Source organism: Grammomys surdaster, unplaced genomic scaffold, assembly GCF_004785775.1.
Source record: "Grammomys surdaster isolate TR1022 unplaced genomic scaffold, NIH_TR_1.0 165, whole genome shotgun sequence".
Taxonomy (NCBI): Eukaryota; Metazoa; Chordata; class Mammalia; order Rodentia; family Muridae; genus Grammomys; species Grammomys surdaster.
In genome coordinates this window covers 9,493,226-9,509,445 of record NW_021604613.1, presented here as the reverse complement: position 1 = coordinate 9,509,445, position 16,220 = coordinate 9,493,226, and the positions used below count along the sequence as shown (strand labels likewise).

Sequence of the window (16,220 nt, the reverse complement as noted above, 5' to 3'; positions counted from 1 at the left end):
GGGTGGTGGTGGCGCATGCCTTTAATCCCAGCACTTGGGAGGCAGAGGTAGGCGGATCTCTGAGTTCAAGAGTTCGAGGCTAGCCTGATCTACAGAGTGAGTTCCAGGACAGCCAGGGCTACACAGAGAAACCCTGTCTCAAAAAAATAAAAAATAAAATAAAAAGACATTTTTTTAAAAAGTGAAAAAGCACCAAACACACAGGAATAAAATTTATAAAAACAGAGTCAGAAACCATGATATATAAGCAAAAGACAATATTTTTAATGCCCCAACAAATTAATATGAGACCAAAAAACATCTACAAGATGCCACTGAGTTCATTTTGCATTGGCTATCTACTTCTGGGCATGAGGCCTACTCAGTGAAACTCCACTGGAGAAAACAAACTTTTCCTTTGTATGCAATTGTCAATTGCAAATAGTTTCTGTTTAGGGATGGAAGCTCATGTCTACTTCCTCCCCTCAATGTGTGGACCCCATCTTACTCGAACCTGTGCAGGCCTTGTGTATGCTGCTACTGTCTCTGTGGAGTCATATGTAGGTCAGTTTTGTTGTGTCTAACACTGTTTCCTTGGTGTCAATCCATCCCACCTGTCTGTTTGAATCTTTCTGCCTCCTCTTCCACATAACTCCCTAAGCCCTGATGTCAGAGGAGGGGAGTTGATGAAAACATCCCATTTAAGATGTTCCAAAAGTATTCCAAAGTCTGTCACTCTCTGCTCATTATCCAGTTGTGGGTCTCTGACTTATTTCCCATCTCCTGCCGGAGGAATGAACACTTCTGATGATGACTGAGCGAGGAACTGGATCTAGGGATATAGGAGAATGTCATTAGGAGTCATTTTATTGCTATGATACATTACCAGATCAGTAGTATTTGGTTTTTCCCTATGTCCATGTTCCTATTCAGCCACTACCTCAGCAGTGTCAGGCATAGGTTCCATCTCTTGGAGTGGCCCTTAAATATTGAGAGATGGTAGTTGGCTACTCTCACAGCATCTGTGCCACTATTATACCAGTGTATCATGCAGACAGTTAAGTGTTGTAGACGGCAGAATTTCTAGCTGGGTTAGCATAGAGTACCTTCCAGTACTACAAATACCAGTCAATGGTGGTGAAGGTTCTGGTTAGGCACCAGCTCAATTTTTCCATGTTCAATAAAATATTTAAATGTTGTATTCAGAATACGACCTTACCATCAATTTTTCAAAAACAACCAATGACCTTAGCAATAGCTTGGGTTGTTTGAAGGTCTCCATGGGGCTCCTTTTGGCCAATAACTCAATTAGTTGTAACCCATTTCTGGCCCTGTAGATTTTATTTGATTGCTAGAGATCTCTAGTTGGGATATCATCTCCCCCATTATTTAGATTTCCTGTATAAATGTATTTTAAGAAGCTTCTTATAGTAGTAGGTTTGCATAGGACCCCTCAAATGGCCCTTAGTGTTACTTGTCCCATCTATACTCTCTTCCTTACCCCATTCTTCCCTACCCCCTCTCTGTTTAATCTTTCCATTTCAGTCTCTCCCCATAGCCCCATCTCTCCATAACTATATAGTCTGTCTTCCTAGGAGGATCTTCTGACCCCCTGATCCCGCATACCTTACTCTAAAACCTAAGCATGATTATACAGATTGTAACATGCCTATTGAAGGTCTTAAAAGCTACTCTCCACACACAAGATAATGCATACTATATTTGGCTTACCTTACTCTGTCATGATTTTTTTTTTACCTGAAAATGTCATGATTTTTTAACATGTATGATAACCCATTGTGTACTTGTAACCACATTTTCTTTATCCATTTATTTGTTGGTGGAAAACTAGACTCTTTCCTTTTTCTGGCTATTATAAATATAGCAGCAATGTTCACAAATTGTCTCTGTAGTAGGATGTAGAGTTCTTTGGGTATACACTGAACAGTAGTATAGTGGAATCATAAGATAGGTCTATACCCAACTTCCTGAGAAACCACCATTCTGACTTTCTGTATAACTTTGCATTCCCACAGCAATGGATGACTGTTCCCCTTACTCCTTATCCTTACCACATGAGCCATCAGTTATTTACCTTAGCCATTCCGATAGGTGTAAAATGAAATCCCAAAGTAATTTTTATTTACATTTCCCTGATGACTAAGGATGTTGAACATTTCTTTAAGTGTTTTTCAGTCATTTGTGTTTTATCTTTTGAGAATTCTATTTAGTTCTGAACCCCATTTTTTAATTGAATATTTTCTTGGTATCCAGTTGTTTTAGCTCTTTATATATTTTAGATATTAATCCTCTGTGATAACATTTTCAAATATAATGTGCTGATCCTCCTCTGAACCTTCTATTTCTTTGTCCCACATTTCTCTGCCATCTCTCCCATTCTCTACCCCCAGTAGCATCTTAGCTGTCTTCATAATCATATGTTCCTGTTCCTCAGTTCTCAGCACCTCTTCTTCCCTTTTCACAGACCCTTTTCTGTTTATATGTCCCACGTGCACATGCACGTGTACACACCCCACATCTAAACATTTAAAGCTGGAATAAGTATAAGAAAGAGGACAACCATTATTTGTCTTTCTGAGTCTGGTTTATCTAATGTAGTATAGCATTTTCCATATTTCATATATTTTCCATAATTTCATTTTCTTTATAGCCGAATAAAATTCTTCTGTGTATTTATATATCTCACTATTCATCTGTTGATGGACATCTAGGCTGATCCCTTTGCCTTGCTGTTGTAAATAGAACAGCAGTAAAGACCCAGCTATTTCACCTGAACATACACACAAAGGAAAAAAATCACTTAAAATAGCCAAAGAAATTTAGAATTACCAGTTTAAAAGGGTTTGTAATCACCTGAGAGGCTCTGCCAGATCCTGACCAGTACAGATGTGGATGTTTGCAGCAAACCATTGGACTGAGCACAGGGACCCCAATGGAGGAGTTAAGAGAAAAACTGAAGGAGCTGAAAGGGCATTATCTGGCATCAATGGGAAGGGAGACCCTTGGTCCTGTGAATACTTGATGCCTCGGTGTAGAGGAATGCTAGGGCGGTGAGGCAAGAGTGTGTGGGGGAGCACCCTCAAAGAAGCAGGGTAAGTGGGGATGGGAAAGGGGGTTTGCAGAGGGGAAACCGGGAAAGGGGGATAATATTTGAAATGTAAATACATAAAATATCCAATAAATAAAATAAAGGATTTGTGATTATAAAATTTTAAATTAAAGTATAGAAAGTAAAAATATAGAACTAAAAAAAGTAACTGCATGATATGTTCTTTAATCAAACAACATGTGTCCTAATTATCAGAGGAAACAATCTAAAGCTTTGGTATTAGATAAATTATGTGTATGCCTTTCTCAGATTTCTATAATCCTTTGACTCTTTTGTTTCCTTTAAACTTTTTATATTAAGCACCTCAGTAGTTTTGCTTTTTAAAGAAAATTCTCACATAAATTTGTTGCTAATTTTATCTTTCCTTAACAATGTCATGTATCTACTGGGATGACAAAACATTAATTTTGACCTTGACTCAGCATTTATTAATGTAGTTATTACAAAATGTATTGTTGGCTGAAAAGATGTCTCAGTAAAGTGCTTGCCAAAAGAATGAGGGCTTGAATTGGATCCTTTATAATCCATGTAAAAATCAAGGCCTGGCCGCATGTGCCTGTAATCCCAGAGCTGGTAGCAAGATGCCAGGAAATCCGTGGGGCTTGCTGGCAAGCTGTCTCACTGAATCAGTGAGCTCCATGTTTTTGAGAGACTGTCCCTAAAATTAGAGAATGATTGGCTGCTCTTCCAGAGGAACTACCAGCTCTCACATGGTAGCTCAAAACTGCCTGTAACTCTAGTTCTAGGGGTTCTGACACCCTTGCACAGACACACATCCAGACAAAACACCAATCAGTGCTCATAAAATAAAAATAAAGTATTTAAATTTTATAGTTTATATTTATAAAAATAATAATTTAGTTAATAAGAATAATGTGAATTGTTTCATCAGACTGGTATTAGAATCTAAATTGGAGGATATTTAATATTTACTTACCTTGTATTTTACTTAATCCTTATAATCTAATAAAAGCTCTGAGGTATTAATTTTAAAAATTGATTCTTCAAAGGTGTTGTAATACATAGAATTTAAAATATCTTACTTTTTACAGTAGTCATGTTGAAACATTAAAATATTTTTCCAAAATGTGTTCAGAGATTACATGTTCATTAAATTAAACATTTCCATCTTTATCCTTTCTTATTTGCTTTAGGTTCTAGTATAATGCCAGCTGCTGGAACCATGTATCTAACCACTTCAACTGGATACCCATACACTTACCATAATGGCGTTGCTTATTTTCATACTCCAGAAGTAACTTCTGTCCCACCGTCTTGGCCTGTAAGTGATTTTCATTTTAGAAGAGTTTCTACCAAATATTTTTAAGATACTTTTATTCTTACGTATTTAACGAACCTTATTACATTTATTTATTGTGTTTGTCACCAGTGACTGTGGAGGTCAGAGTACAGTTTGCAAGCATTGGTTCTATCCTTCTACAGTTGGGCCTGTGAGCCTTTATCTACTAAGCCATCTCACTGGCCCTGATTCTGACGTGTTTAAAATACAAACAACTAAATATATCTACTTCCCTACTACCCAAATTTGACAGATGATAATACTTTGCCATATTAATTGAAGTTCTTTAAAAAGAAGAAATAAAATATGGCAAATTCATGTAAAGTTTCTTAATTTTCATTCTTTTACCCTTCTTCAGAATTTCTTCTTCATTTGTATGTTCTAATTACAAATACATCTGCTAGTAAGTAACATAGGTAACTCCTTGGTTAGTCTTTAAACACTGTATAAATAAACTGTATTTTAACTTGAATATTGTATTTTGAGAGTTAAACTATTGGTCCTTTAAATACTATATTAACCCTTACATATCTGTTCATTTATTTTAATGTTTTATAATACTCTATTTTTTGGTATATGATCATTTTTGTATAGGAACAGGCAACTCCTGCTTGCTTTCTGGTTCCATTTGATTGGAATACTGCTTTTCCCATACGTTTACTCTTAAGGTGGTACCTATCTGTAAAGCTAATGTGTGTTTTGTGTGTATAACAGAGAGATAGATTTTTTTTCTTGATAAATTCAGCTAGCCTGAATCTTCTGACTGAAATATTTAAGAGCATTCATTTATCTTTAAAGCTATTGAAAAGTATGTTTTATTGTAACCATTGTGTCAATTGTTGATGTTTGTGTACTTCGTGATTTAGTGATAATGACTTAATATTTCTTTCTACAGTCTCTTAGCTACACTCATTCCTCTCTTCAGCCTAAAATATTGCTTCCTGCATTTTATTTAGGCTGAATTTGTGCAAAGTTTTTTATTCTCCTTCAACTATTGCAAATAGTTTTGCTGGATATATTAGTTCAGGTGAACCCTTATGGAATTTGTAGTACATTACTCCAGGATCTTCTGGCTTTTAAATTTTTCACTGAGAAATCAGCTATTATTCTCGTGGATTTTCCTTTATATGTTAGGTTTTTTTTCTCTTGGAACTTTCAAATATACTTTCTTCTATGATCATGTTGAAGATATGGTCATGCTATTGTCTCTGGGATTTTTTACTCATCCATACCTATAATTCTAAAGTATGGCCATTTCATGATGTTTCTATATGTTCCTTTTCTGTATTTTTAAATTATTTTTTATATTCCTTCCTTATGTTGTATAGATCATTTATATTATCTTTGAGTTCTGATATCCTGTCTTCTGCTTGATTCTGTTACTACTAAGGCTTTCTTTTGAACTTTTCTAGTTAGGTTACTATTAGGTTTTTCAATTCCAGCTTCATTTCAGCTTAAGTCATCTTCACTGTTCCTATTTATTGAATTCCATTTTAATTCTTGGAATGTCTTCATTATTTCTACCAGCCTTTGTTTGTGTTTTCTTGGCCATAGCTCAAGCTTATTGTCTCAAAGCTCTTTTTCTTAATTTCACTCACCTGCTTCTTTGTGTCTTCTTTAAAATTGAATTCTTTAATGCAATTTATTGTTGTTATTTTAAATTCTTTAAATTCTTTGTCATTGACAAACATTTCTCCTTTTTTATTTATTCTTCTCTCATATATTACATCCTGAACATAGAATATATAATTTATATTTGTGTATAAGAACTATGTAGAGAGAATTTATAGGAATGACTTATAGGCTACAGTCTAATTCAGCAGTTGCCAGCTGATAATGGAAAGTCCAAGAATCTAGTGGCTGCTCAGTGCTATGAGGCTGGGTGTCTCAGCTGGTCTTCTATATAAGCTGGTATCCTGAAGTAGGCTCCTATGGATATGCCAGCAAAGTGAGTACACACAGATGAAATGAACAACCCCTTCCTTCTTCCATTGTCCTTATATAGGCCTCCAGTAGAACGTATGGTTCAGATTAAGGGTATGCCTCAAGACTGGATTAAAGGTGTGTGCCCATCCAGATTAAAAGTGTGTATCCTTACCTCAAGGTCTAGATCAAAGCCTATATCTTGCAGTTCATAGACATATTGTCTTCTTGCCTCAAGATCCAGATCCGAGTGTGCCCTTCATTGCTGGACTATAGTTCATTCCAAACATAGTCGATTTGACAACTGAGAACAGCCATCACAACTGGTTTCAGAAGATGGCCACTTCAGTCTCCATATTCCCCATTAATAAGAATCTTCCCTAGGGCCACCCGCATAGATGCTAGGGAGTTTCCATTGCAGTAGGTTTCTACCTTGCCCCTGATATGCCCCCTAATTCCAGTCATCTCTCCCAGTATTCTCTCCCTCCATCTTCCCCTGACATGATCCCTCCTGTTCCCATCCCTACCCACCCCCAACCCACCCATAAAATGTATTCTATTTTCCCTTCCCAGAGATATTCACATACACTCCTTAAGCCCTCCTTGTTGCTCAGTCTCTGTGGGTCTGGACTGTAGCATGGTTATCCTTCACATAACAGATAATGTCCACTTATAAATGGATACATACCATGTTTGTCTTTCAAGGTCCGGGTTACCTTACTCAGGATGTTTTTCTAGTTCAATTCATTTGCCACCAAATTGCCTGGTATTTATTGTGTAACAACTGACAAATACTCCATTGTATAAATGTACCACAATTTCTTTGTTTATTTTTCTGTTGAGGGACATCTAGATTGTTTCCAGTTTCTGGCTATTGTGAGTAAAGCTGCTATGAACATAGTTTAGCAAGTGGCTTTGTGGTAGGATAGAGAGTCCTTTGGGAATATGCCCAAGAGTTGTACGGCTGGATCTTCAGATAGATAGATTCCTAGTTTTCTGAGAAACTGCTGCCTTATTGATTTCCAAAGTGGCTGTACAGGTTTGCACTCCCACCAGCAATGGAGGAATGTTCTCCTTGCTCCACATCCTCACCAGCATGAGCTGTCACTAGTGTTTTTTATGTTAGCCATTATGACAGGTATAAAATAGAATCTCAGAGTCATTGTGATTTGCATTTCCAAGATGACTAAGGTTGCTCAACATTTCTTGTTTATTGGCCATTTGACATTCCTCTGTTGAGAATACTCTGTTTAGCTCTATACCCCATTTTAAAATTGGATTATTTGGTTTGTTGATACTAGTTTCTTGAGTACTTCATATATTTTGGACATTAGGCTCTCAGATGTGGAATTGATGATCTTTTCCCATTCTGTAGGCTGCCATTTTTCCTATTAACAATGTTTTTTGCTTTACAGAAGCTTTTCAGTTTCATGAGGTCCCATTTATTAATCATTAGTCATAGGGCCTACGTTATTGATGTTCTGTTCAGGAAGATGTCTCCTGTGCCACCATGTGTTTAAGACTATCCCTACTTTCTCCTATATCAGATTTGGTATATCTGATTTTATGTTGAGGTTTTTGAGCCACATGGACTCAGTTTTGTGCAGGGTGATAGACACGGATCTATTTGCATTCTTCTACAAGCCTACATCCAGTTAGACCCAGCATCATTTGTTGAAGATGATGTCTTTTTTTCCAGGGTCTGTTTCTCACTTGTTTATCAAAAATCAGGTGTTCATAGGTATGGGGGGTTATGTCTGGATCTTCATTTTCAATTCTATTGATCAACCTCTGTCAATTTTTTTTATGCCAATACCGTACATTGTTTTATTACTATAGCTCTGTAGTAGAGCTTGAAATCAGGGATGGTGATAGTTCTAGAAGTTCTTTTATTATTCAAGATTGTTTTAGCTATCCTGAGCTTTTTGTCTTTTCCATATGAAGTTGATTATTTTTCTTTCAAGATCTCTAAAGAATGGCGTTAGAATTCTGGTTTTTGGTAAGATGGCCCTTTTTACTATGTTATTCCTACTGATCCATGAACATGGGAGATTTTTTCTTCTGATATCTCTTGAATTTCTTTCTTCAAAGACTTGAAGCTTTTACTGTACAAGTCTTTCACTTGCTTTGTTGTTGTTACCCCAAGATATTGTGAAGGGTGTTGTTTCCCTGATTTCTTTCTCAGCTTGTTTGTAGTTTTTATATAGGATAACTACTCTTTTATTACTACTTTTAGTTACTTTTATTACTTTTAGTTACTCTTGTACCCAGTCTTTTTACTTGAGGTGTTTATCAGCTGTAGGTGTTCCCTGATAGAATTTTTTGGGATTATTTATGTATACTATTATATCATCTGTGTATAGCGATACTTTGACTTCTTCCTTTCCAGTTTGTATCCCCTTGATCTCCTTTAGTTGTCTTACTGCTCTATCTAGAATTTCAAGTACTGTATTGAATAGATACAGAGAGAGTAGATGCCCTGTCTTATTCCTGGATATTAGTGGCATTGCTTTGAGTTTCCCTCCATTTAATTTGATATTGGGTATAGGCTTGCTGTCAGTTGTAAGTTTAGGTATGTCCCTTGAATCCCCTAATCACTTGAAGACTTTTATTATGAAGGGGTCTTGGATTTTGTCAAAGGCTTTTTCAGTATCTGATGAGATTATTGGGTTTTTATTCTTTCAGTTTCTTTATGTGATGGATTACGTTGACAGATTTTTTATATTGAACCATTCCTGCATCTCTGGAATGAATCCTACTTGATCGTGGTGGATTATGTGTTCTTAGATTTAGTTTGCAAGTATTTTATTGAAGCTTTTTGTTTTGTTTATTTGGGTTTTTTTTTTGGTTTTTTTCCCACAATGTTCATAAGGGAAATTGTTCTGTAATTGTCTTTCTTTGCTGAGTCTTTGTGTGGTTTGGCTATCAGTGTGATTGTGGCCTCATAAAATGAATTGGGCAATGTGCCTTCTGTTACTTTTTTGTGAAAAAGGAGTATTCATACTAGCTCTTTGAAAATCTGTTAAAATTCTGCACTAAAACTATCTGGCCCTGGACTACTTCTTGTTGTTGTTGTTACTGCTGATGCTGATGCTGATGCTGATGCTGATGCTGATGCTGATGCTGCTGTTAAACTTTTAATGACTGCTTCTATTTCCTTAAGGGTTGTAGACCTATTTAAATTGTCTGATCTTGATTTAACTTTGATAAGTGGAATCTATCAAGAACATAGTCTGTTTCTTTTAGATTTTACAGTTTTATGAAGTACAGGATTTTGAAGTATGACCTAGTGATTCTTTGGATTTCCTCAGTGTCTGTTATGTCCCCCTTTAATTTCTGTTACTGTTAATTTGGATACTGTTTCTCTGCCTTTTAGTTAGTTTGGATAGGGGTTTGTCTATCTTTTTTATTTTCTTTTTTATTAATTATTTTATTGTTTGAATTTCAAATGTCCCCTTTCCTGGTCTCCACTCCACAAATCCCCCACCTTATCCCCCTCTCCTGGTTTATTTTCTTAAAGACTGAACTCTTTGTCTTACTGATTCTTTGTATTCTTTGTATTGATTCTTTATTTCTATCTTATTAATTAAAGCCCTATTTTATTATTTCTTGCCATCTACTCCTATTAGGTATGTTTGCTTCTTTTTCTTCTAGAACTTTCAGGTGTCCTAAAATCTTATTTGCTGGTATGAGAGCTCTCCAATGTCTTTATGAAGGTACTTAATGCTGTGAAATTTCCTCTTAGTATCACATTCATTGTGTCCTATAACTTTGTGTCTGTTGTGCATTCATTTTCATTGTATTTTAGAAAGTCTTTAATTTCTTTATTTCTACCATGACACAATAGTCATTCAGTTGAGTTATTCAGCTTCCATGAGTTTGTACACTTTTCATTTTTTCTGTTGTTGATGAAAGCCAGCTTTAATCTGTGATGGTCTGATAGGATATAGGGGGTTATTTCAGTTTTCTTGTATATGTTGAGACTTGTTCTGTGTCTGAGTATGTGGTCAATTTTGGAGAAAGTTCTGTGAGGTGCTGAGAAGAAGGTATATTCTTTTGTGCTTGGGTGAAATGTTCATTAGATATCTGTTAGGTCCAGTTGATTCATAATGTCTGTTCTATTTTGTCTTTTTAGTTTTTGTCTGGAATACCTGTCCATTAGTGAGAGTGGACTACTGAAGTCCCCCACTATTAATGTGTGAGGTTTTTTTAGTAATGTTTCTTTTACAAATAGAAGTGCCCTTTGGTTTGGGGCATAGATGTTAAGAATTGAGATGTCATCTGTGCTTGCAGCAGTATACACATCCTGCACACCAGCACAGTCCCCTGTTATTTTCCTGATTTTATTTCACCCAAGCCATTTCCACCTTGTGTGCCTAATCCATAGACACATCCTCTCTTTTGCACCAACCTGCTCTGTCCAAAAGCTACCAAAAAGGTTCACATGCCCAGATCCCATTGTAAAACTACAAACAGTATCAAAGCTCAAACCAGTATCTCTCCCTAAAGTCCAAAAATTCTGCCACACTAGTCAGAAAAATGCTGTAACACCAGTCAGAAGAATAGGTACAGGCCATGCCAGTCAGAAGAACAAGTTAAGAAATCCACCTGCCCTCAGAAGTCTCATGCCCTCAGTTCAGATCTGAAAGACGCAAGCAGTTGGCCTCCCTTCCTGCCCCCCCACCAGTGCTGCCATGCTTTGTCTCTACATGGGTAGATGTCGATTGCTCAGGTCAAAGCTATGCCAATCAGAAGAAGAGAGACCCCTTGCTGGACCAAAGGACACTGTAGCTGCCAGAAGTTCAGCTCCCAACTCTGACAGAGACCCCGATGTCTCATAATACTGAATTTTCCTATACATGATCATAATTTATTCAACCATTTGGGTATGTTTCTCTTTTATCTTCCTTAATCAAAAAATTTTACTTTTTGAGAAAGTTGGTATATCTTTTGTTTACTTGACTCTTAACTACTCTATGGTTATTGTTACCATTTATGAAAGATACTTTCTTACATATTCCTTCTTTTTATTTAATTTTTCTTTACATTCCAGACTTTATTCCCCTCCCAGTCCACCCTCTGACTGTTCCATATCCCATACCTCCTCCCTGCCCCCTGTCTCTATGAGGATGTCCCCACCCCTAAACCCCCCACCCCACCAGACCTCTAAACCCTCTGGGGCCTCCAGTCTCTTGAGGATTAGGTGCATCTTCTCTGACTGAACCCAGACCCAGCAGTCTTCTGCTGTATATATATATATTGGGGCCTCATATCAGCTGGTGTATCCTGCCTGGTTGGTGTCTCAGTGTCTGGGAGGTCTTGAGGATCCAGGTTAATTGAGACTGCTGACCATCCTATAGGAGCACTCTCCTCCTCGGCTTCTTCCAGCTTTTCTCTAGTTCAACCACAGGGGTCAGCAGCTTCTGTTCATTGGTTGGATGTAAATAAATATGTGCATCTGACTCTTTCAGCTGCTTGTTGGGTCTTCTGGAGGGCAGTCATGATAGGTCCCTTTTTGTTAACACTCCATAGCATCAGTAATAGTGTCAGGCCTTGGGGCCTCCCCTAGAGCTGGATCCCACTTTGGGCCTGTTACTGAACCTCCTTTTCCTCAGGCTCCTTTCCATTTCCATACCTGCAGTTCTTTCAGACAGAAACAATTATGGTTCAGAGTTTTGACTACGGGATGGCAACCTCCTCCCTCACATGATACCCTGTCTTTCTGTTGGAGGTGGACTCTACAAGTTCCCTTTCCCCACTGTATGGCATGTCATATAAGTCCTTCCCTTTGAGTCCTGAGAGTCTCTCATCTCCCAGGTCTCTAGTGCATTCTGGAGGGTCTCCCCAGCCTTCTACCTCCTGAGGTTGCCTGTTTCCATTCTTTCTGCTGGCCCTCAGGGCTTCAGTCCTTTTCCTCCCCCAATGCCAGATCAGGTTCCTGTCTTCCTCTTTCATCCCCTTTCTCTCCTAGTTCTCTCCCTCCCTCCCTCACCCCCATTGTGGTTGCTTTCTTCTCCCTCCCAAGTGGAACTAAAGCTTTCTCACTTGGGCCCTTCAGCTTATTGACCATTTTGAGTTCTGTGGACTGTATCTTGGCTATTCTGTTTTTGGTGGGTTTTTGGTTCTTTTGGGTTTTTTTTTGTTTTTTTGCTAATATCCAATTATTAGTGAGTACATACCATGTATGTCCTTTTAAGTCTTGAGTTACTTCACTTAGGATAATATTTTCTAGTTCCATCCATTTGCCTGCAAAACTCAGGATGTCCTTGTTCTTAATAGCTGAGTAGTACTCCATTATGTAAATGAACCACCTTTTCTGTCTCCATTCTTCTGTTGTGGGACATCTGGGCTGTGTCCAGCTTCTGGCTCTGACGGACAAGGCTTCAGTGGACACAGTGGAGTGCGCATTCCTGAGGCATTGTGGAACATCTTTTGGGTATAGGCCTAAGAGTGGTCTGTCTGGGTCTTCAAGTAGATCTATTTCCAATTTTCTGAGGAGCCTACAGATTTCCAGAGTGATTGTGCCAGTGTGCAATCCTAACAGCTATGGAGTTCTCTTTCTCCATATCCTCGCCAACATGTGTTGTTACCTGAAGTTTTGATCTTAGCCATTCTGATTGGTGTAAAGTGGAATCTCAGAGTCATTTTGATTTGCATTTTTCTGATTACTAAGGACTTTGAAGGATACTTTTTTAAAAATCATATTTCCTAATAGTTTGTGACAGTTGGATAGTAATGCTTTTGATTTGATGTCTATATTGTGTTGTGGGAACAGGGACTGGGAAGTGGGGGGAAAGTAGAGACATCCCACGAAGATGCCTGGGATTCAGACTCTGGAGACCAGCATAAACAATAATGGTAGATCTGGAGTACAGATCTACCATTATTGTTTATTACATATGCCTATATATAGCTTTTTAAACAATTAGGGTATGTTTATTATTCAAGGGCAAATCGGAGTGCACCTGTGTTGTTTAGCAAAGTCTGACTTGCCTATCCATAAGCTTGTCTAAGAAACTTTCATGTACTGTAAGACTCTGGCAAGCCTTAGCTTACCAGATTCCCGCTAAGTGAACCATGCAGAGAAGAGAAGATGCAAAAAGCTAGAGGAATTTTAATGATCCAAAACATTGGGGTCGTCCTACACCGAAGGTGGAGTGGCGATCCTGGACAGCCCATTTGGTCATTTTTTATACAGTTTAAGGGTTAGACTAGAGAAACAGTGACTAGGCACAATATGATTAGTAGAACAGTGTGACTTTTAAACTGGTCTTTAGAGAATGAAGTGACAGGGACTTTCCTTGCCTGTGGGTGGCCAGCAGTCCATCCTGTGAAATGTGTCCATGTGCTCCAGGCCTCTCCAACTGGCAGATTGGTCCCCCACCCCCTGTGGTCTTTGGAATGTTAATTAGCCTCTCTCTTCTGGAGAGAGAAGTGTTTTAAAGTTCCTGAGCTGACCAGGAATGTTGATTAGTCTCTCCATTCCTGAGTTGACCCCTTCATTATGTTTCAATATACCTTTATTTTTTCTGGGGTTTTTTTTTTTTCAGTATTTTTCCTCTTGGTTATTATAGTGGCAGTGCCTACTAAATCTGCTACCCCAACACTGCGGCAGACTCTGTCACATTTAACATGCTCAGTCCCCAACTTATCCCAACAAGGATCAGCTCTAAGTCACGGTCTTTCCTGGATGGTGCCAACATTAACTTGGAAAAAACACTGTTAACTAGAGTTTCAAAATATTGACATTATTTCCATCATTTCCTTGTTGTAGAATATTATCCAGGGCATTGTGAAATGATTAAAAGTGTCTATGCTTCCCCATAATTATGGTAGTCAAGCATGTCTTCTAACAGACCCAGGTGTTCCTTATGAGGCAAAAATTACTTCTGACTGAAAAGTATTTTCCTATATTCCCTATTCTGTTTGCTAAAAATTTTCTTCATGAAAAGGCAATTTTTAAATGCATTTTCTCTGTCTGCTGAGATGGTCATTTTTCCTCCTTTACCCTATCAATAACAGTAAAATACACTATTCTTCATCTGTGCTATAATTTTATTAGCATATCAAATCTGGATTGTATAAAACTATAATTTGTCTCTTGACTTTGAGCATGTGAACATTAACACAAAATAATGGTATACTACACCCCAAGTTAGAAATTAAATTTTGGTAACTATCATTAGCTTATTTCACCTATATTGAAATATAACTTGTCTTATTAATTATCTAGTCTTTGGTAATCTATTTGAAAACTTACTCTGTCACTCTGAATAATCAAATAATGCTTTATTTTCTTCAAACACAGACCTGTCACAAGTTTTAGATTAACTCATTTAAATATTAAATTACTAAGACAGCATAATTTGACTGTGCTTTAATAACTAATATTTTACTTTATATAATAATAGAATGTTGGTTGTAAATAGTAGGAAAATCAACATTTGATTATTCATTTGATGCTAATCACATGACCTGCTTCTGCTTTCTACAGTATAAATAGGCCACGACACTTAGTTCAGTTGCCCTTTTTTTTTGTATATATTCTTATAGACTATTATTTCCATACTCTTTGGAGGTGGTAAGTTTCAGACTAAAGAAACTTTGCTTGTGGTTGTTTTAATATTACTATGAAAATAAAGTCACATAGAAAAACTGGTGATTTTAATAAGTAAATTAAAATAAAGTTGGTAACCATACCAACAAGAGGAAGAAAAACAATATTCTAATCAGTAACCAAAAGTTAACTGAGCTTAGATGATAAGTCAAGATAAAATTATTGTATTTAAAGAGTTTTTTCCTAAAGCAAATTTTATTTTCCTCCACAGTCACGTTCCATATCTAGTTCTCCTGTGATGGTGGCTCAGCCAGTTTATCAACAGCCTGCATATCACTACCAGGTAGGCATTGAGTTTATTAGAACCTCTGGGCTAAGGGAGCTAGGGAAATGGCTCAGTACTCTTACTGCTCAAAGACCTAAGCATGTGGCTATAACCCCATAACCCAGTATTACAGGGACACAGACAGCTGGATCCTTAAGCTCACTTGCTGGACAGTCTAGTTAACAGAGACCCTGCCTCAAAAAAAGAGAAAGATGCCTCAACCCATAGCCTCCAAATGTGTGCACACACATAACACATATACACACACATCTGTGCTGAGAAAGTAGCTCTAGAACAGAGTGCTTGCTTAGCATGTAGGAGGAACAAGGTTTGATCCCTAGTGTAATATTTTCAAAAGTCCAGTATTTTTAAATCCTTTACAGGTAGATTTCATTTTTTTCCTTTTATATGCAAAGACTAATTTGGAAAAGATAAAGTCTTGAAAGAGGATGAATTTGCTTCCTTTCAGCGAATATAATGAATTCCATTCTCATCTATTTAAAACTTATTTTAAAACTTCTTTAATAGGCTGGGATAGCGCTCAATGGTAGAATGCTTTCATCTATCGTGCCCTGGGATCCATTTCCACACACACAAAAATCTTTTTTGTGTGTAATTCACAAAGCTATATACAGACATTGGGCTTTTTATATTGTTTTTAATTTGTGATTATTACATTTAACACAGTATATGAAGTAAGCAATGTATACTGTGATATAGTAACTTTTGGTGGCCTCCTTTAGTTGTTAATCAGCACTCATCTTCAATTCTAGTCAGAGATTGGGAAAGAAAGAACTATGATATAATGTCAGATCATTTTCATTTTTAACTACGTCAACAGTGACTTCTAGACAAAATTCTGGTAACAACCTATTCTTATAAAGAAACCCTTATTGAATGTAGCCATATTATTTATGTAGTATCTCTGGTTGCCTTTGAATTCAAAGGCTGTGTAATTCTTTTTTTTTATTGGATATTTTCTTTATTTACATTTCAAATGTTATCC

General features: G+C 37.1%; 1 protein-coding gene across 4 annotated transcripts in view; it reads left to right on the top strand.

Moving 5' to 3' along the window:
• Boll (boule homolog, RNA binding protein) overlaps nucleotides 1-16,220 on the top strand; it is a 95,762-nt gene that overhangs the window by 19,275 nt on the left and 60,267 nt on the right. For all 4 annotated transcript variants that reach the window (XM_028765698.1, XM_028765699.1, XM_028765700.1 and 1 more), the window contains exons 6-7: nucleotides 4,264-4,391; nucleotides 15,161-15,232. In XM_028765698.1, coding sequence (XP_028621531.1) covers nucleotides 4,264-4,391; nucleotides 15,161-15,232 — 200 coding nt within the window. The remainder of the gene's footprint in view (nucleotides 1-4,263; nucleotides 4,392-15,160; nucleotides 15,233-16,220) is intronic.